Source organism: Canis lupus, chromosome 13, assembly GCF_011100685.1.
Source record: "Canis lupus familiaris isolate Mischka breed German Shepherd chromosome 13, alternate assembly UU_Cfam_GSD_1.0, whole genome shotgun sequence".
In the NCBI taxonomy this organism is placed as follows: Eukaryota; Metazoa; Chordata; class Mammalia; order Carnivora; family Canidae; genus Canis; species Canis lupus.
In genome coordinates, this window is record NC_049234.1 from 61,431,272 (window position 1) to 61,452,237 (window position 20,966).

General features: G+C 40.3%; 1 protein-coding gene across 5 annotated transcripts in view; it reads left to right on the forward strand.

Annotated features, from left to right (window-relative positions):
• The window catches only part of SLC4A4 (solute carrier family 4 member 4), a 343,382-nt gene that overhangs the window by 42,571 nt on the left and 279,845 nt on the right, over nucleotides 1–20,966 (forward strand). For 2 of the 5 annotated variants that reach the window (XM_038556288.1, XM_038556289.1), the window contains exons 1-2: nucleotides 4,455–4,473; nucleotides 4,827–4,900. In XM_038556288.1, coding sequence (XP_038412216.1) covers nucleotides 4,828–4,900 — 73 coding nt within the window. In that variant the 5' untranslated portion in view covers nucleotides 4,455–4,473; nucleotide 4,827. Of the gene's footprint in view, nucleotides 1–4,454; nucleotides 4,474–4,826; nucleotides 4,901–20,966 lie in introns of those variants that run through there. The other 3 variants (XM_038556291.1, XM_038556292.1, XM_038556290.1) reach the window with 2 other exon arrangements.

A 20,966-nucleotide genomic window follows, 5' to 3' on the forward strand; every position in this document is an offset into this window, starting at 1 on the left:
GAGGGCTTCGGGGTGGGAACTCGCAGGGCTGGAATGCAGATGGGTGCCCGGGGCCCAGCGGCTGGCAGTTTTGCACGAATGTTTCTCGTGCCGGGCTTAAGTCACCCTTACAAGCCCGCTCAGCGATTAGGAGCGGCTGGTGAGAGCTGGTCATTTGGCAGCGGGTTTGACATGTGTTGCGGTTAAATCATGTTAGTGCCCCAGGACAGTGGAGAATAGGAGAAAGCCCCACGTTGGCTGTGGACTTTGGAGGAAGGGGTCCGACTTCTGCTGTCAGAGCCACCGGTAAAGGAAAGCTGCATTGGCCCTGGGTGGATCTTGCACTGACTGGGGTGACCCTTATCCCCGTGATGCTGGTGAGAAGCTTCCAAATCTATTCTGAACTTTGCCTCATGCTGGCGATGTGAGCAACCCAGGGAGCTGTTTAGAGGCTTGCTCCTTCCTTCCTTTGTTTTCAGCAGAGGCAGCTTGTGTGAAAGGAACACGCTGCAAATGGATTCGGGGGGCCCGATTAGGGATTAGATGAGCTAATTTCTCCCTACTGATAAAAAGGAAAACTGGTCGGGTCAGCCCGTCACGTCAAAAGATATCTCTGTCTGACTAATAATAGCAAGCGATTGCTGAGAGGCCTCAGGAGGGGAAGGCAAACCCAAATACTCGATGTTTGTTAGCATGAAGATGGGGAAAAGTTGTAGAATCCCTGTGCTTGGTGCAGGAGCCTGGATGCACCCTGCTTTTGAGGAGGAGAGGGCTGGTCTGGGGAAAGGCCACTGTGGACCTGCAGGTTTTATATTTTCAGTTTGTGGCAATCTCTCTTTTTCCGCTTCCTACAGGGAAGAGGCTGCTTGCAGATGCTTTGTATTGTCTGTCAGAAAGAACTAGGTTTCTAATTACTTGCTATGTATAGTCTCGGAGGGAATGTGAAATATGTATCAAAGAGCCAAGGAATGCACCCATCATTATTCTCATGAACTCAGAGGGAGCACAGGATGGAGCTTCAATTAGGCCGGATGGTTACTCAGCCCAGGAAGAAGGCTCTCCGGTTATTAACATTTCTTTGGTCTCTTTTAGTTGTTACTGATCTTTCTCCTTTACTTCTGCTTCAGTTGTTGGTTGCATACAGTTTTGGGAGGGGCTTAGGAGCAAAGGCTAAACCTTTTATTTAGGAAATGTCTAAAAAGTTGATGAAAGACTTTAAGATTAGCTTGGTTGTGGTGGGGTGCAGAAATGATGTTCTGTAGGAAACTATGTTGGGTTCTATAGATTGATAAGGCAGGAAAGGGTTTGTGCTGAGAAGTGTGGGCTAACATCCTGTTTGTTTGTTTTCCAAAGGGGAGTCAGTCCTGTTGATGTGCTTGCGGTAGTACAGGCTTCCAGGATTCTCTTGTGCTTTTCAGGTCTTTAAAAAAAATTCCCCCGTTAAGCTGCCATCCTTATGTATGTCTGTAAATGCCACGTGGCTGATGACTTCTTGCTCTTTGGACTGACTCTCCCAGACAAGTCCTCGAGGAGGCAAGTGTGATTGACGCAGAGCCCCTGATCTGTCCTGTTCATCACGGTGTCTCCAGGGCCTAGCAGTATGCCTGGCACCTAGTCCGTATCTGCTGAGTGGATGAGGGACGGAAAGAGAAGAGGACTAGATCTGATGGATGCCCTCTGAGTGTCTAGCACTGTGTTTGGTATGTTTCAGGTGCTGTGGTCATTGTGGCCAGTGACCTCCATGTTGCCACATTGAATTTTCACTTCTCTGCCTCCATCCTTCTTAGCCTCTCTGTAGCAGTGCTTCCTTGACATCACTCTTTCCTGGTTTTTCTTTGGCCTCGGACTGCTTTTGTCCTTCTGCTCTGCTTATAATTGTTGACATGCTTCAGCATTTGATCTTAGGGCTACACCTCAATTTCTGTCTTTTCTTCCTGGATGAACTCCTCTAATAATGGCCGCAGATTACCAGCTTCATTCATTGATTCTCCAGCTCTAGGTCCCCAAGCTCCAGACTTGGACATTTAGTTGTAAGGCTCCTTTTGCATATATAATAAACATCTCAACCATAAAGCAGCTGGAAAAGAACTGTTGATTCCTTCCCCAAAACCTGTTTCTTCCACAGCCTTTCCTGGGTTCCTAAAATAGTTTCCTAGTTTCTTTGGTCTCCTGATTATCCACGTTTCACATACCAGCCAGAGGGATTCTTTAAAAAGGTAAAACAGCTCAGGTCACTTTCCATCTTAAAATCTTAACTGTAATTAGTAATACTGTATTGCATATTTGAAAGCTGCTAAGAGGGTAGATCTTAAGAGCTCTCAACCCAAGAAAAAAAGTCTTGTAACTGTGTGGCGACAGATGTTAATTAAACTTATTGTGGTGATCATTTCGCAATATATATAAAAATTGAATCACGTACATCTGAAACTAATATAATGTGGTATGTCAGTTTTACCTCAATAAAATAAAACAAAACAAAATTCTTCAGTGGCTCCTGTAACACCTAAGATTTTTGTCTGCTTATCATGGACTGCGTGGACCTGTTTCCTCCAGCATTGCCCACTACCATTGACCTTCTCTCTGTCTAGCCTCACTGACCTCATTTCCTTCCTGGAACATGCTAAACTTGTTCCCACTTAGGGCCTTTGCACTTGCTGTTCCCTTTGCTTGGAATGCTCCCTGCACTCAGATCTTCAAATACCTGGTTCCTCCCTGTCATTTCTGTCTCCACTCAGATGTCAGCTCCTCAGAAACCTCTTCTGAACCACCTTATGCCAAGCAACCCTTGCCTCATTTTATTCTGTGCAGAGCACTTAATGCTATCTAAGAGTACTTTGCTCATCTATTTATTATTGGTTTCTTAGGAATTTTGTCTGTCTTGTGAATGAATGTATTCCCCCTCCTTCTGAGGAGTGCCTGGAACATAGCAGACATTAAATATTTGTTGAGTTGGTAAATTATGTGTATCATTTAATCTTCCTGGTAAATGATTTGACTTCTCAAGTCTTCAAGGCATTTTCTTTTCCACCATAATCCTGATTTCCTATATCCTATTTGCTTTTAGTTTTATATTTTTAGTTTGAATATAGAGGAGGAAAAAGATATATATCAGGATGAAATTGCATACAAGACCCCTATCCCTAAAAGAAGATGTTATGCAAGTGTCCAAAGGTAACAAGTTTCCTAATGGCGTTGTCTACCAGTAAAGTTCAGGGTAAGAAGAAAGAAGAAAAGAATAAAGGAAGGAAACTTATCTTTATTGACCATGTAGTAGGTGCAAGGCACAAAACTGAGTGTTTTCACGTTTGTGAAATTCAAAGCAATCCTGCAGTGTTGATACTGTTACCCCCAGTTTCATTGGTGGAAAAACTGAGGCTCAAAGAATTAAATACTCTGCTTCAGGTGATACATTTATTAAATGGTAGCGCTAGATTTTTAAAACCCAGGTCTACCTGACGCTCAATTTCTGACTTTTTACACTCAGATGGTTGCTTTGAAAGATGGATATGCTCTTAAAATAGAAAAGAGGAAAATGTGAATTCAGCACATATCCACATAGATTATAACAAATATCTGAAGCACAAGAATAAGTTATACGGACAATATGGAAAACAGACTTACAATATTCAGTGCCTGAGCATATAATTGGATGAATAGAATACAGAGTGAACATTTGGTTCTCTGGCAGAGCTTATGTACGGTATGACATAGAGCAGCTGTCTCCAGAGAAAGTTCTTTGTTTCTAGACCGGTGCGACACAAGCAGCATTTGAGCAATTCGGGATTTTTTTCTGCTTTCACTATAAATAGAGTTCATGGAATTCTGCGTGTCGAAGTTAATGCAGTGAAAAGAAGTCACAGAATTTGGAAATCAACCTTAACTCATCCTATAAACTAAGAAACATGTTTGGCATCAGGGGCCGTAAAAACGCTGTCATTACTTGGATGGATTCTGAGGTCTTATTTAGCATATGAAATTGCAGAGCAGATCCTATTATGTAAGGAGGCAGGACAGACAGCATAATGTGGCTACAAACTGAAGAACTTTGTGCCCTTCAGGGAAGAGTTAACAGGACAGGTATACACAGGGATGTGTGATAAGAACGTGGAAATGAATGAATGGGTGGCGTATATACATGACTGTTGCTGGAGCTGGGTTGCTGGATAATCCTCAGATGTCAGATTTCCGTAGGGCCAACATGTGACTCAAAGCTTGCCACTCAACAGAGAATCCTGGGCTGTGCTGGTATTAAGAGGCAGGCTGGAAGCTAGGCTCCCACTGTGCACTAGCCTAACTCCCTGTCGTTTGCTGTGTGTGGGTGGGTGTGCGTGTGTGCGCGCGGGCGCGCGCGCGCGCGCGCGTGTGTGTGTGTGTGTGTGTGTGTGTGAGGGTATACATTTTTATGCAGTGGGTGTTTAAAGAGCTAAGCACTGAAGCTGGATTTCCACAAACGATCATCACGAGCACTCCAGACAAACCAAACTTCCTCTCTTGGTATTTTTTTTTTTTTTTTTTTTTTTTGCTTTCATCTTTTCCCCCCTGCCTTTTTGCAAATCCCAAAGGGAGAGCCCCCAGCATCCAGCCTATAGGATTGAGATGATTTTCTCTCACCTGTCCATGTGGGTGCCCTCTCAAGGTTAGAACTGAAGCTATGTGGGACCGGCATATTTTCAAGCACCAGATGAGAGGAGCTGCGTGAAGGAGTAGCAGACACCAAAGGAAGAGTGACTCTGCCCTGTTAACATGAACAGCAGCCTGCAGGTTAACCTGCCCAGAAGCTGGGCTACTTCAAGTGGCTCACTCCAGGAGAAGTCTGAGCATTCTTTTTTTCTTTTTTATTACTATAGGATGGAGGATGAAGCTGTCCTGGACAGAGGGGCTTCCTTCCTTAAGCATGTGTGTGATGAAGAAGAAGTAGAAGGTGAGCTTAATGGGTCTGGGGAAGTATATATTCATATACTTGTGTCTTTGTAGATGATAGCACTCATACATTGCATATAGCTATATTGTTGAAGTTAAAAACTAAAGCTTTTCTATGGGGTTTTATTAGTCTGCACATTTTTGCTTCAACACAGAAAGTAATTTTAAGAACTTCATTGGGCCATTAGAATCTGAATCAGTGTGGTCCTGCATGGTTAAAAATAAGGGGGGAGGAGGTGTCTTACTTTTGAAGCAGGTGCCTGTGTTAGCTGTGCCTTTCTGTCAAAAATAAATATTTTGCCAGATACTTACCACCTTGTAATGACTAATTCAGAGAGGCTGCTAGATTTATATAAATGTATTTGGCAGCATCTTCTAATATTCTTTCTTGTAGCTTGCAGGGTAGAGAAACAGATGTTACAGAAGAAGGAGAATGATATCATTGTTGCAGGAAAAATGGGTATAAACTGAGGTTATAAAGAGGGGTAATCATGGATGAACTTCAGTGAGGAAATGATGGACATTTTTTACTTAAAAAACCTTCAGGACCTCTTTTGTTAATGTTGCCCAGTGCCTGTTAAAAACCAAATACGAGTTAAATTTTAGTTGGTGCTCTCATGCTTTCAGTGTGCCTCTCTTCTCTTGTCTTTTGACGTATCAGTAATGTGGGAACAATACTATTTGCTTGATATGAGAAGACAGGGCTCAATTAATATTTATTAAAGTGATTAGGTGAAGGCATCACAGATAAACAAGATATTATTATTTACAATGAGATTTAAAAAAAATCAGAGTTGTAGACAATACTCATCAAGTTAAATGAAACTTGCAAGTGAACTGTGTCATATATTCTTCCCTTTAAAATCACCTGAGAGACAACTTGTATGTGTTTTGGAAACTCTAGTCTGGTTGGTGCTGTTTGGTAAACATGTAATGCTTACCAAAAACTTGGACTAGTGGGGTGGAGGGTTTGGAAGAAAAAGGGTGGGTATTTCATGTTCTGGAGTGATTCTTCAACCAGACTGAACAGCAGGTCCTGGGTACGTGATGCCTCCTCATAACTCCTAGAATAGTTGCAATAGTATGGCCATCATGACGTTTCTTATGTTTGCATACCAGGTTTCTTCTGTGTAGTCCCCTCGCCCCGCCCCCCCCCCCATTTCCCTCCTTCCCTCACTTATGCTCTTGACTCTGAATAATAAGAATTTGATGCCTAAGTTTCTTAGGAAAAAGGAAACTACAGTATTTTCTTTTATATTGTTTTATGGGTTCCTTGCACTTTTACAACACGACTGTGGGAAAATGTCAGGTTAGTGTGGGCAAAATAGTAAAACTTCTGTCTTAAGATTCTTGTGCCTCTGGTGTTAAGTCTCCACTGTGGTGACTGTCACTGCCCCAGTGTCAGAGATGAAGTAAAAGTCTTATAGCATATGAATGTAAGAAATATTGTAGATTGAATGAATATATACTTTTGAGACAATTAAAGCAGAGAAATCAGTGAGAAGGTTTGGGAATGAGATGTACTCTGTGTGTGTGTGTGTATGTGTTTTCCTTGAGAATAATGTTCGTGCTAAGTTCACAGGAGATGTAAATCATTTCTTGAGTTTGTAAGGTCTGTAGGATTGACAGCACTCTACTGCAATAGGATATTATACATGGGTTTCTTAAAGCTTTGACTAAGAAGTTTATTTCCTAAAGTATTTCCCTTGATTTTCAAGCACAAAATTAAAATAACAATGTAATGAATAGCATACAAATATGTAGTCAAGTTTCTCTAAGAAGAAACAAAAAGACAACAAAATATGGTAGAAACATCTGTAAAATTGTTTGGCCTTGTGATAATTAAACTTGCCACATGGATATTGTGTATTTTTGTATTCTGATAAGACTTCTGTTCTAAGATTATCTTTCATGTTGATTGGAGACTGAGCTGATTACACTTTTTTTGAGGCATATTTAGCTAGTTGCCTGTTACTGAATTTTGGATAGTTGCTTTTGGTGCCATTATTTGGTGGAGAATATTCAACAGTGCAAGCTCTTCTGTAGTACAAGTTTTTTTTTTCTTTCTTTCTTTCTTTCTTTTTTTTTTTTTTTTTTTTTTTTTCTTTTGAGAGAAAGCTTGAGCAGGGGAGAGGCAGAAGAAGAGAGAGAATCTCAAGGAGACTCCATGCTGAGCATGGAATTGGACATGGGGCCCCATCTCATGACCCTGAGATCATGACCTGCACCAAAATCAAGAGCTGGTCCTGTAACCAACTGAGCTACCCAGGCACCCCTACAGTAAAACAAGTCTTGAAACTACAGTTAGGGACTATTCATTTCTAATTTAGTGCCCTCTTAGTTGACCCTCCCTTTTTTCTTACCTGGCTTTATCTGGTGGGAGTGGGATCACTTAGATATTATAGTAACTCCAGTTAAAATATAAAAAAGTTGAAATAGCTGGGTTCATGGCTTATTCATGGTCTCAGTGGTTGAGAGTGAAAATTATCAAGACCTCTAATAAGGATTCATGGTTTGAGCAAGAATGTCTTCCACAAGGACACGAGTCCATCTCATATTTTTAACTGCATAGAGAAGGGTGTATTTAGAGGAAAACAAACTGTTATCTTGTTCTGAAGTAGTTTCTGGTACATTTATGGCAGAAGTAAGTGCTCCATTTTTAAGGATCAGAAATCCAAAGGGCAAGGAGCTGGAACACCTTTCATTTATTTTATCAAATGTTTCCTTTGATCCAGGTGGTTCTTTCTCTTGCTCCTAGGATAAGCATGGCTAAAGCATAATGCAGCACACTTGGCAAAAGAAAACTTAAAATTTTGTTTTTTGAAGTAATTTGCACAAATAAGAGATTGAGTGTGACTAAGGTCCAGGAGCTTTAGTTACTTTGAAAGGGTCCTGCTTTAAAAATTCTTCTGAGGGTCCCTTAATTTGTGATAGTCGGATTCAGCTCAGCCTGAAGGTGAGAAGCACTAGATGCTGTCTCACAGTGCCTTCTCTGCCAGAGTTCTGTGGAGAGGAGGGAGACTGAGACTTCCGTCCACGCCCCCAGCTCACCTGGTTCAACTTTACTCTCGGTGGGTGGCATGATGCTTAATCCACGGTCTAAAAACTCAATAGAAAACCATCAACTGCAGAGCTCACTAAGAATAGAGTGAGTCAGAAGAGGAGTCATCTTCTGTTTAAATAATGAATTTATGTGGGATATATTTAAAGACCTAAACCTCATTTTCACATAATTTCCTTCATGTACATTTGTGTTAATCATTTAAAGAGATACTCTTTAAAGAAGGTGACCAAGTGCCAATTTTAATCTTTAACATAAAGAGAAGCTTTTATGTCTGTTCTTCCGCTGGTTATTTTACATCAGTGTCTATGTCTATCTGTAGTTTTATAAAGTTAACATTTTTGTCATGGAGGGGCTACTGTGGATTAACTCATTTAAAACTTTCAAAGTTTCAGATACTCATACTTGTTTCTATATCAAAAGACTCCAGCTCCAGCCCAGGCAGTTCCACAGAATTGGTCTGTAGAAGACAAATTGACGTTACCAGATGACCCAGAAATGCTGGCCATGAGGAACAACACTAAATTTTCATTTCAAACGCACTTAGGGGAAATTGCCAAATTTTACTGGGTGAACCAAGGTTGAGATCGGAAGAAAGAGTCTCATGTAGCTCTTTCCAACTAGGAAGTCCTATGGATGTTTTATCCTTAAAAACCCAGCCAAGATTTTGGATCTGTATGATATAAACAGATTACTTAATATTCTCATATTTTGCAATAGGGGAAAGGAGCAAACTCCACCTTATCCTTTGAGATAAGGCCTTGGCTCTGTAGGGCTAGGTAACTTCCCAGCAAGCCTTGGCAACTCTGACTTCATGAGGAGGGGCCTTTTCTTAACATCAAGTCTAACTCAGGAAGCATAAAATACAGCAAGACAATATTGGCTGAAACGTGTCTCCGTTTCTGAAGTGTGATCAGTGCACTCACAGCTATTATGGTACATTGTGGTGGTTTTCCTCTTCCATTGAAAACGAAGTCTAGAAGGAAGTGCGCTCCCATCTGTCCAAATGGAAGAATAATTTTACAAATTCCCATGTGTACTGATGGACATTAAGAGAGAGAATTGTTAAAAATTCATGGAATTTATGGTAGGATTCTTTTTAGGGAAACAAAGGTAGAAAAGTAGAGCAGAGTCTGGAACAGAATAGGTGTTTACTAAATATTTGTTAAAAGGGAGAACTGAATACACGAATATGTAACATTAAGTAAAGCGCATGCAGAATTACTTTATATAATCCTCTAAAGACTGTTTAAATTTTTAGTCAGAAATTTGGTTCCCTTAAAAAAAATCTTCTTTTTTTGAAGATTCTGTTTATTTATTCATGAGAGACACAGAGAGGCAGAGACACTGGCGGAGGGAGAAGCGGGCTCCCCATGGGGAGCCCCATGGGGGAATTGATCCCAGGATCTTGGGATCCCAGGATCACGACCTCAGCCAAAGGCAGATGGTCAGCTACTGAGCCACCCAGGTGCCCCTCCCTTTGTACTCTAATCAAATGAAGCAATATAGCCTCTAAAGATCCTGTCCTTGCTATTACTGCTATTTGATTTTCCAGAGATCGTTGACATATTTATACATATTTATGTTGTTTATATATCTATATTGAGAAATTAAAGAGGCCCCTAAATCGTGTTTGCATTTTTCTTTTCTACCCTGTCCTTCGAAGAGAGAGACTAAACTAATGAAACCACGATGTTGGTGTTTTTGGAGGTCAGGATCTCAACATTTTACAGACATGAAATCATAATGACTTAACCCTATTTTTCACTAGAGGATATCGTGATGACGTATTTATGTGTATCGGAGGAGGTAGTATTCTAAAGAAAAAGTGGGGCTGGGTGGACATTTGTTAATAATTACAATGGTAAAAAACGTAATTGCCGAGAAGAAGTGAATGAAAACCTATCGGATGGGAAGGGAGGGGCCAAGTTGGAGCTGGGGCTATTCTGAGCGCTGGCTATAAGTGTCCGGTTGCATTTTGCTGACCTCTTCTCTGGTGTTCACTCTGATTGCTCAGAAACTGTGTGTACAGAGGAAACGCTCAGGCAAATATTGCCGAAGGAAAAGCCTTCTTAAAAGAAACCTGTATCCACCCATTGGAGAGCTTTAAAGAAATGTGGTGAGGTGTGTAAGGGTTGGTACTTGAACAGCAAGTTGGGTTTCCCAGAGCAGGTTGTGCCCATACAGACCCCTTCTCAGCGCTCTGCTTCTTTCTCATCATGACCTCAGCTGCAAGCCCACCAGGGTCCCTAAGAGCAGACAACACGTAGCTTAGGAGCTCTTTGACACCTGCTGTATCAGGGAAGTCAAATATTTGCATATAGATTTCTTTAGCTTCAGGGGCTCTGAGGGTAATTCCATGGGTTTTGAAACTGGAATCAGACATTCCTTCCCAGAGTTTTCCAGTTGTAGAGAGTTCCCTGGTAGTACAGTATGTGCTAAAGTCCTCTTGAAGACACTTTCTGTCCTAGGTGTCCACATTCTTTTTACACAGTAAACCATAAGAAATTGAACTTGGTAGTTGGTTGTGTTTTGCAAGGATCTAGAAATTCTGAAATGATATACCTGCAGCAATTTTTGTCTGTAGGTTGAGTTTCTTTTTAGAAGCTTTTTATCTGGTCATATTTTTGAAACTCATTGATACTTATTTTGGGGACATATTGTTTGATGCGCTTTTTGGTCTCATTTTTTAAGTTAAAATGATTGTTGAGGTTGTTAAAGCAGGGTGGCTAAGCATCAGTCTGGGAATAAAAGTTTTAAGACTTTTAACTAATCTCTGCCGAATCATTACATAAGTGAAGGGAGAAAATTACAGTTTGGATTTTGGGTTTCTCGCTCTGTAAAATGGGAATAATAGAATGTGCCATTTCCCACAGAACTGTTTTGATAATTATCAGAAATTATGTTGCTGCCGTACTGGGCGTTGGGAACAGGAGTGCTTTATACTGCACTGCTTTCTATACTTCTTCTTTCTTTTTTTTTTTTTTTTTTTTTTTTACTATTTTTTTTAAGTTTTATTTATTTATGATAGTCACAGAGAGAGAGAGAAAGAGAGAGAGAGAGGCAGAGACATAGGCAGAGGGGGAAGCAGGCTCCATGCACCAGGAGCCTGATGTGGGATTCGATCCCGGGTCTCCAGGATCGCGCCCTGGGCCAAAGGCAGGCGCCAAACCGCTGCGCCACCCAGGGATCCCTATACTTCTTCTTTCTGATTGATACAGTTTTCACCAATAATTTTCGATGATTATCATTCCAAAAATTGTAATTGGCCTAAATGTTTTTTATTTGCTTAATTCATTTTTACCAACACCTATCTTTTGCCTTCCTAACCATACTTACCTTTTGCTTCTTGCATTGGAAAAGGCAAGATAGAATGGTCAAGTGAAGTTTCCCAAGACCTACTCTCGATTTCTCTTTGGACTCATTCTGGTTCTCTTTAGGTTCCGGGTGTGATATCTGATTTTCATGATTAAACTGCTCTGACACATATCGCCCCTGATTTGTAAATTTGTCTTCTTTCCCAAGTAGAGGCATTTTAACTATAATTGTATGCAGGTTAAAATAAAGTGTGTGCCCACTGTCTAATGAAGCCTGTAAAATTGCTTCCTCTGGAAAACACATATAAAGTGTATGGTATTTTCCCACCAATGAAGAGGATTCAGGGATTGTGATCAATCTAATTATTGATCTATATCACATATATAGAATATATATGTACACATATATATATATTCTGTGAAATGTATATATTCTATGAGATGTATACATTCCTCCTCCCCACCCAACATGAACTAGAATAATTCTGTTCTTTGTTGGTTATTATATAATTTAGGTACCAATTAGATGAGATTATGCAATAGTATAGAAATAAACCTGAGCTAAATATTTCCCCATTTTTGTCATCACAAGATTCAAAATCATTAGGGGAATTGAGAATTGGGTCTGACGGGGGAGAATAGAGTAAAACTAGGATAAAGCTGAATAAAGCTCAGATGAGGCTCTCTCGTTGCTGTGGTGAGCTTCTTGGTGGGATTTTATTTTATTTTCTAAAATCTTATTTTACTTTTTTGGCTGATAGCATTTAGGGGACTGAGGTGAGGACCTGCCATGACAGGAGCTCACAGGAGGTTCCAAGCACTTTGCCCCTAATGCTGCTGATTGCCAGGTGGGATGAGGTGAAGGTGGGGAGGGTGGTGAGTGACATGCATTGAATCAGCAGTATAGGTGACTTAAATAACTCCCTTCTCTGAATAGCTGCAAAAGCTTTTAAATCCAGTTAATTGTTTTTACCTTTCCGTGGAGTTAGAATTAGAAGGCAGTACTGTATCCAGTGTGTTCACCTTTCTTTATACTCTGCTGACTTTGGAAGAATAGACCCTACTTAAGCCTCTTGAGACATTATTTTACTGACTCTTTTCATGGTAGAATGCTCAATACCGTTTAGCAGGCCGAAACTTCTGGGAAAAAGTAGGTTTCGAATTTTATTAATCTTGGCCATCATATCAGCTTTGGAGGGCCAGAACTGCACATTTGTAGTTTAGTTAAATCACCACCCCACCTTTAGGTAATTATTCAATTTTCAACAAATAATTCTATTCTTACCGAAAAACAGAGAAAATGCCTTGGATGCAGAATGAAAGCTCATAATTGAATCTGATAGATACATATATTCAGCAAATTAGATCAGTATTTGATTGTTCAGGTATTTCTATCCAGTCTGTGCCATGGGTTGGAGAACCAGGAGTCTTAGAACCTATTTCTATTTCTGTCTGTGCCCTCCCTTTGCGGGTGACATGAGGCCACTCATGCTTATATGGTTACATTTCCTTTATGCAAAGGGCAGTTAGTAATCTATCTTCTTTTTTTTTTTTTTTATTTATGATAGTCACACACACACAGAGAGAGAGAGAGAGAGAGAGAGGCAGAAACGCAGGCAGAGGGAGAAGCAGGCTCCATGCACTGGGAGCCCGACGTGGGATTCGATCCCGGGTCTCCAGGATCGCGCCCTGGGCCAAAGGCAGGCGCTAAACCACTGCGCCACCCAGGGATCCCAGTAATCTATCTTCTTATCCAGCTACCAAAGATGCTCTGAGGATTCTTGGATAATATGTAAAAAATACTTTGATATTGGCAGTAAGCCATTGACAAGTTACCTAATTTCTGAATATCAGTTTGTTCTACAAAGAAATAACACTTGTGCCTCCCTATCTCCTACTTTCACAAAGAGTATAAGTAAACTAATTTGAAATCCCCAGGATGAACCCTATAAATTTAAGATACCATCTCCCTTGGATATATTCCCTGCCTACAATTTATTACCAGTGGTTGGTACTTTCTTGCCAGTGGTTGCTGTGATTCCAGAATGCTCTCAGGCTAAAGGTAATACTGATATCTGGTAATCAACAAATTAGTTGATTAGTATCTATATTAATTCTTTTTACTAACTTTAAAACTGAGGCAAAGCGGTTTATTTTTCTTTAAGTTTATCAAAATGTTAAGAACAATTGCAGATATAAACTCAAATATGTTACTTTTCCAGGCTCATATGGCTCCTTGAACATGATAAAACATTCTGATTAAGGCCACAGTTATTGTTCAGTCAAATAAACCAGTCATTATCTAAGCACGAGTTTGGCTGATATGATAATTTAGAGAGTATATCATGTATGTGGGTGAGTGTATGTGGGAAACAGAGGTATATATTTCCCATAGAGTGACATTAAGTTGAACCCTAAAGGATGAGGTGAGAGTGGCCTGAGGTGGATAGGACCCAGTTAATGCATGGCCTTTTATGCTACTCGAAAGATTTAGGATTGTACTGAGTGTGCACTGGGGAGCCATTGCAGGAAAGCGACCAGACAAAATTTGCATTTTAAAGAAGATCCCTTTGGCTGATACATGGGGGAAGCATTCCAGGAGGACTGAGATTGAAGTGGGGAGACTGTTGCTAGGATTCAGTTGAGAGATTATTTTGAGTTAGACTAGAGTGGGTACTAGACAAGACAGAGGTCAAGACAAATGGGTTGAATTGCCAGGATCTGCTGATGGACAGAGGCTGCAATGGGAGCCATTGCTTCTGGATTTCTACTGTGAGCAATTTGGGAAATTCATATGCCATTTTGTGGAGGCTTGAGGACTGTTCCCTCTGGAGCCAGTAGGGAGCTTGGAAAGGGAGATGGATGAGAACTGGAAGAAGCACCTGGAAGAACAGGAAGTGGGAAGAACTGGGGAGAGGAGGATGATAAGTGTCGGAAGAGCTCATGAAAAGGCGAGAGGAAGAAGAAACAGCCTGGTGGGCCCCACTTTTGTAAGCTTTTCATTTGGGGGATGAGCACCACGCTGAGAAAGTGTCCATGTCCTTGTTATTCCGGTTCCTGTCAGTGTCGCCACAACCGATCACTTTCACCTCTCCAGGCTCCTCCATTCATCTGTGAGGTGAGAATGTTGAGCTGTATTCTCTCTAAGATCCTTTTGAGCTCTAAAAATTCTGTAACCATTCTAAATATTTTAATTGATTGAGTGTAATGGAGCACATAGAAGGAAAGACTAAAACTTTTTCTACCATTTCTCGAAGCGATCAGTGGTGATCAGTGGAGGACAGATATCATAGCCAGAACATCTTCATATTTTAGGGCAGTTTATGGAACCTAAGGGTTGTGGATTTAAACTTGTAATTCTAGGGGCACCTGCATGGTACAGTCAGTTGAGTCCTCAACTCTTGGTTTCAGCTCAGGTCATGATCTCAGGGTTGAGAGGTTGAGCCCCCACTCTCCCCCCCAGTCAGGCTCTGGACTCAGTGGGGAATCTGCTGGAGATTCTTTTCCCTCTGCCCATCCCCCAGTTCATGTATGCTCATGTGTGTGTGCATGCTCTTTCTCTCAAATAAATAAATAAATCTTTAAACTTGTCATGCTATAATTATAAGAGAGAAGCATTTTCAGAGACTCCCTGATCCCTTTTTTCCTTCTAGGTAGTTACAAACTTGAAAGGACTAATTTTTTTTTTTTTTTTTAGTCATGTTTTGCAGACAGTGGAAGGTGGGAGGAATCGTGGTAGTGGTGGGCTGGCATCATGGGAGTGGGAAAGTGGTAGAAGAAACCTTACCTATCTAGGAGCCCCAAGAATTCCAGTCTTCACATTATTAACTGGCTATTTGGCTTTGATTGCCTCAACTGGCAAATGAAATTGAACCATGTAATGTTTAAGGTCATTTCAACTCTAAAAGTATAATTATGTGCTCCTGTGTCAGTGAATGCTGTCTTCTTTTCTGGATGCATGTGGAAAACCACCGCCATGGAGATTCTGAGATTGGTCTTATTTAGGCTAATTTAAGTCACTTGGAGCACTTTCTTCGTCATTGTTTCAATCTTACAGCATTATCCATCTCTCATTTCCCTGTGTATAGGTATGTGAGAGGAGGGAATTATGTGAACTAATATTAAATATTTGATACCTGATTGGCCATGAGTGCATTAACTATATGGTGGATTATCTGTCTATAGCAAGTAAAGACTATTCTTCCTATTGCCCAGCCAGGGTTTAGGCCAGTGTTAAAAGGGAAGCCATAATAGAGTCAGAGATGGACAATGTGGGTAGGATGAAGAGTGTGAATGTGTGCATTTATGTGTCTGTCTCAGCTGCCTCTCTGGCTGCAATTGCAAATCCAGTTATCAATGACAATTGGATTAGCCATTGTTTTCTCTCTTCCAACCCTGTTTCCCATTCAGTTGTACAAATGGTGACCGTAAGAGAAATAATGGAAACTGTCAGTTCTTCGTGATTGGATCATGGGTGGATTTTGTTTGACAGTATGTGTAGTTCACATTAAAAAACCACCAGGTCTTTTTGGGTTCTGGGGTGTCAGGATGAGTGGAGAGATCATCTCTTTCTGTTGGATGTTTCTTCTTCACTCTTAGCACTGCTCTACCTGGCACTGGCCTTCCCAGGTCTTTTGGTTCCAATCTATTCTGCTCAATCAAGTAAAGGGATAACAGCTCATGAGGGTTGGCACTTACTGCGCGAACGCACTGGGTGAAACTCTACCCAGAACAGGGTGGGGATTGCCAGGCATGTGTTTCTGGGCAGGAAGAGGGAAGATTGAGTTTATGCAGGGTGTTGCCTCTGTTGAACATTGAAACCCTGTGTAATGACTAAAGCAGCCCACCGAAGGGCGAGTTACACTTGGTCTAATGTTGGCCCTTTTGTCCTCAGGAGTGCCTTTGCTAGTGGAGGGGATTTACAGGTTGTTATCAGGGCTCAAAGGTGATGGGAATAAGAAGAAATTGTGCTCTGTATTTCCCTCCTTGGAAAGGGAAGGGAGAAGGAAGATCAACACTTGTGTGGCACTTTTGTGTATTGTCCATGGCAGGAGACATTTTATTGATATGATTTGATTTGGATTGTCCATAAAAAAATGACCTCTCCCTCTCTCTTCTCCCTATATATGGAGACTATATAGATATCTCTGTATATGTCTATATATTATATCAATGTAGATATAAATATAGAGATATAGATTATGTTTTATGTCTACAGATGAAAAGAGATTTTGCTAAAGCAAAGTTAAAATTACTTGGGAGAGTCAACTTTTTAGAGATTGTGAAGCACTTCAGGGTTTGCAGTTTATGAAAAATAAGATGACTTTTAGTCTTGTTTACTCATTAGGTAGGTTTCTGTATTACCTTTCAGTGCTTATTCTAGCCTAGATATTTTAAAATAATTGATGACTACTGAACATATTAAAGTTATATTTCGTTAAGAATATTTGGGGTGCCTGGGTGGGTCAGTGGTTAAGCGTCTGCCTTTGGCTGAGGTCATGATCCCCAGGGTCCTGGGATTGAGTCCCTCATTGGGCTCCTCATAGGGAGCCTGCTTCTCCCCCTGCCTATGACTCTGCCTCTGTGTATTTCAAGGATAAATAAATAAAATCTTAAAAAAAGAAGGGTATTCACTAATTCAAACTTTTTATCATGCTAGTCATTTTTTGCATCCTATTAGCTATTAATAATGGTAACTATAATGGAAATTTAACCTTAGTGTGTGGTCTTCGAGTTCTCTAAAGACTATAATTAGAACTTTGCTAGAAATCAACACTTAAAAGACAGGTGGAGAAGTTTCCTGAGCTAAAGGACAGGAGGTTAGCTGGGTAACCATAAGCTTGACTCCCCTTCAAGACCTTTTTCCTGTAGCTATTTGTTCCTGCCTAGAGATTGTAATCATCATCATCATCATCATAAAATATTAAATATTAAAAGCACTATACTTAGTAAACAGCTGATAACAAGCTAAGATTTCTTATCAGTCTCGCTTGGGGAACCTCAGGTCGCCTTAAGGTTTTCTGGGAGGCTTTCAATAGACAAAATTCCCATGCAGTTCAGTGAGAAGAAAAGTATTTCCCTGTTTTTCATCGCTTGCACTGGTTATTTGCTTGCATGCCTAATCTTAAGTGTAATTGGTGGCATTAATATTAAAAGAGATTATTCATCAGGATTCAAAATTATTTATAAATAAATTACATAGGCAATATATAACTTCCTGTTAATAAACATATGCATCATTATTTTTTCTTTTTTCTCCTTTTTTTTTTTTTTAAAGATTTTATTTATTCATGAGAAGCACAGAAAGAGAGGCAGAGACATAGGTAGAGGGGGAAGCAGGCTCCCTGTAGGGAGCCTGCTGTAGGACTCGATCCCAGGACTCCGGGATCACGACCTGAGCCGAAGCCAGATGCTCAACCACGGAACTACCCTGGTGTCCCTATCTTTTTTTTCTGTGATAAGTGACTTCTGTCTAAAATACAAAAAGAGAAATCATGCCTTGTTTTGTGTAGTAGCATATGTTTGAAATATGGACCTTTATGCCAACATTTCATCAGGGCTGACTTTCCCCTTGTTAATTGCAAAATTGTATCATGCTCTTTGAAGAGCATTTTCTTTTCATGAGCTGGTATTTATGCCCCAGTAAATTAGCAGTTACTTGGATTATATCTTATTAGAGCTGCTTATGGACACTCCTATGTGTTTGTGAGTAATAAGCTAACAAATTACTTGTATTTCATTTATTAAAGTATTTTGGATTATATGTACCGATCTGTATTTTTAAGAACATGTAACAACTTTATTTTTTTCTTCCAAGGTTTTATTTAAATTCAAGTTAGTTAACATATAGTGTAGTATTGGTCTTAGGAGTAGACTTCAGTGGTCCATTACTTACCTATAACGTCCAGTGCTCTTCCCAACAAGTGTCCCCCAAGTGCCCGTCATTGTTTGAGCTCGACCCACCTCCCTTCCAGCAAAGTGTCAGTCACAGAGCCTCTGTGCATCTGACTGGAGGTTCCCTGAGCCTTGGTTCCTTTGCCTATACAATCATTATCATTTTTTTAAAAAAAGATTTATTTATTTATTTATTTATTCATGAGAGACACAGACTGAGAGAGAGAGGCAGAGACGCAGGCAGAGGGAGAAGCAGGCTCCTCACAGGGAGCCTGATGCAGGACTCGATCCCAGATCCTGGGATCATGACCTGAGCCAAACGCACGTGCCCAACCGCTGAGCCACCCAGGCATCCCAGCCTGTACAATTAGGATAGTAGTGTTTAATTTGTACAGTTGTCATAATTGCATGAGGTAATGGGTATAAGAGATCTAGCTAGAACCTGACACATTTGTAAGTATCCAACAAATAGTTACTCTCATCTGTATGTACAGTAAACACAGTAATATGTTTCTTAAAGGAGCTAATAGATCTATCTTGCGTATAGAGGCATATGGTCTTTAATTATCCATCCCTTTCTAGAATTTTGAGGTTGGCTGACATAAAACCCTTTTCTGGTTTGATAGGTTTAATTCTACAAAATTCTAAATCATCCTTGGTAATGTCTATGAAAACCTCTTTAACTCGAATGGCTGTAGAGTTACTAGGTTACTAAGTGTAAGAGTTCTCTGTTGGTCTGAAAACATGATAGCAACTATCAATGACATTAATTTAGAACTATTTCAGGAATTGGAAGAATTGGACATGATAACATCACAGTACTTCTGCTTTCAGCTGAGGTGGAGCAGGTGAGGATGGGAAGATACAGGCACCACCTAGTGATAATTTCTGACATTCAGAGATAACTAGGAAAACCATACTTTCTTCCCAGTAGTATTGGCTGTGGGATGGATTATGAGATATTCCCAAGACATTTAGAGTTTGTTGGGAACTTACACCATCTGTCAGAGAAAGGTATGTAGGGTATTTATTTGAACACATGATACTGAGGCCACTGCCAAATCAAGGACTGAATGCCCTTTGACTCATACCTAAATGAACTGTCAAATGTAGATTTCAGTAGTTTTAGTTTATGCAATTTTAGTAGCAAAAATGCAAACTTTATTTTAATAATATTTAAAACAAGCTTTTTCTATTTGAGTATAGTTGAAACAATAACCTTCTCTTATGAATTATAGCTATTTAAAAAATTGTTGCTTCTTAAGAAGTTTTTGGTGAAACTTTGGAAACAGTCTTCGGTGAAATTTCTAGGGGAGGGATTTTATTTTATTTCTGAAGTCTAAAATTCTCTTCAAGTTAAGCAGGTAACTGTCCCTGATTCTTTCAGCATCTACAGTTTTGTAGACTCTTGCTGGATTGGAAGGCTTGTCTGTCAAGTTTCTCATTTTTTATTTTATATATAAAATAATACTATGCCCTCAACCTTTGTAGATTTCCTAAGTGCTTGCTGTCGTTTTTATGAGTTACAATTTTAAAAATAGCCATCATTCTTCATGACAGATCTCTGAGACAGATAAAGATACTTTATTCAAAATAAATATTGAAATCCATCTATGAGATTCTTTTCAACAATAGTATATTTTCATCAGTAATTCTGCTTCCTGAAGACAGGTATTCTGTGGGAGCAGCAAGAATGCTTCCATTTGAGCTCATTTTACTTTCAGTATTTTTGTTACCTGGCATGTACAGCTTATGAAATATTTGGTGATCATTTTGAGAAAGCCTTCCCCTTCACTCTCCAGGGCAAGGGTGTCTTGTTCTCCTCCCCTGGGCAAAGAAGCTGACATGGAGAGTGACGGAGAAGTAATTGATGAAAACACAGCACCTTCCCTGAGTTCCGGTTTATTTAACTTCAGGACCGGGCTCTTTCTCTTCTCCCTGAACCCAAGAGAGAAAAGGAAAATTTAGTTACTGGTAATGTGTGAGAAGAAAAGGAGGGTGCTTTGAGTTTTGCCCAGTGTCATGATCGCCTCTGGCAGCTCTTGGAAAGCAGGATCTTCTTCACTCAGGAAATATGCTGTTCTGCTGTGCTGTAAGGGTCCCCGCAAAAAAGTCATGGCTATTTGGGTACCAGAGTATTGTAGCTTCCCAGAGGCCATCACTGAGAGTATCAAAAATGCTTAAGAGTGGTTATATGGAATGGGAGTGGGAACAGAAAGTGCACTACTGGATGGGTGGAAGTATTCTAAAATTGATGGTGATGGTTGCAGAACTCTGTAAATAATCCCCAAATCATTGAATTGTATCCTTACAATGAGTGAATTTTATGACATGCAAATTATACCTCAGTAAAGCTGAGAAAAAATGTCTGAAATTTGGGGTGTCTTGCAAGGAACCACGGTTCTGCTTGGTATTTGAGCTGCAAAGAGCATCATCATATCTGAAAGCTTCCCCACTTGTGTGATAGTGTGTGATAAAGTGAGTGAGGTGTGTGTGTATGTGTGTGTGTGTGAGAGAGAGAGACAGAGAGAGAGAGAGAGAGAGAGAACCTGAGGCAGGAGCTAGAAGAGATGGGGATAAGCTGAATCTTCTTCATAGGGGTGGGGTGGGGGACGGCATGTGATCACGATGTGAATAAGATGACACCATATTTGTGATGTTGCACCTCCAGTTAGGTCCCAGAAGTTAAGGTATTCTCCTCTCCATGGGCCTTGAAAGCTCACTCTCTGAATCACCCACCCTCTTGGTTAGGTTGACAACAAAAAGAGTTTATAGTCAGAAATCTTATCTTAGAA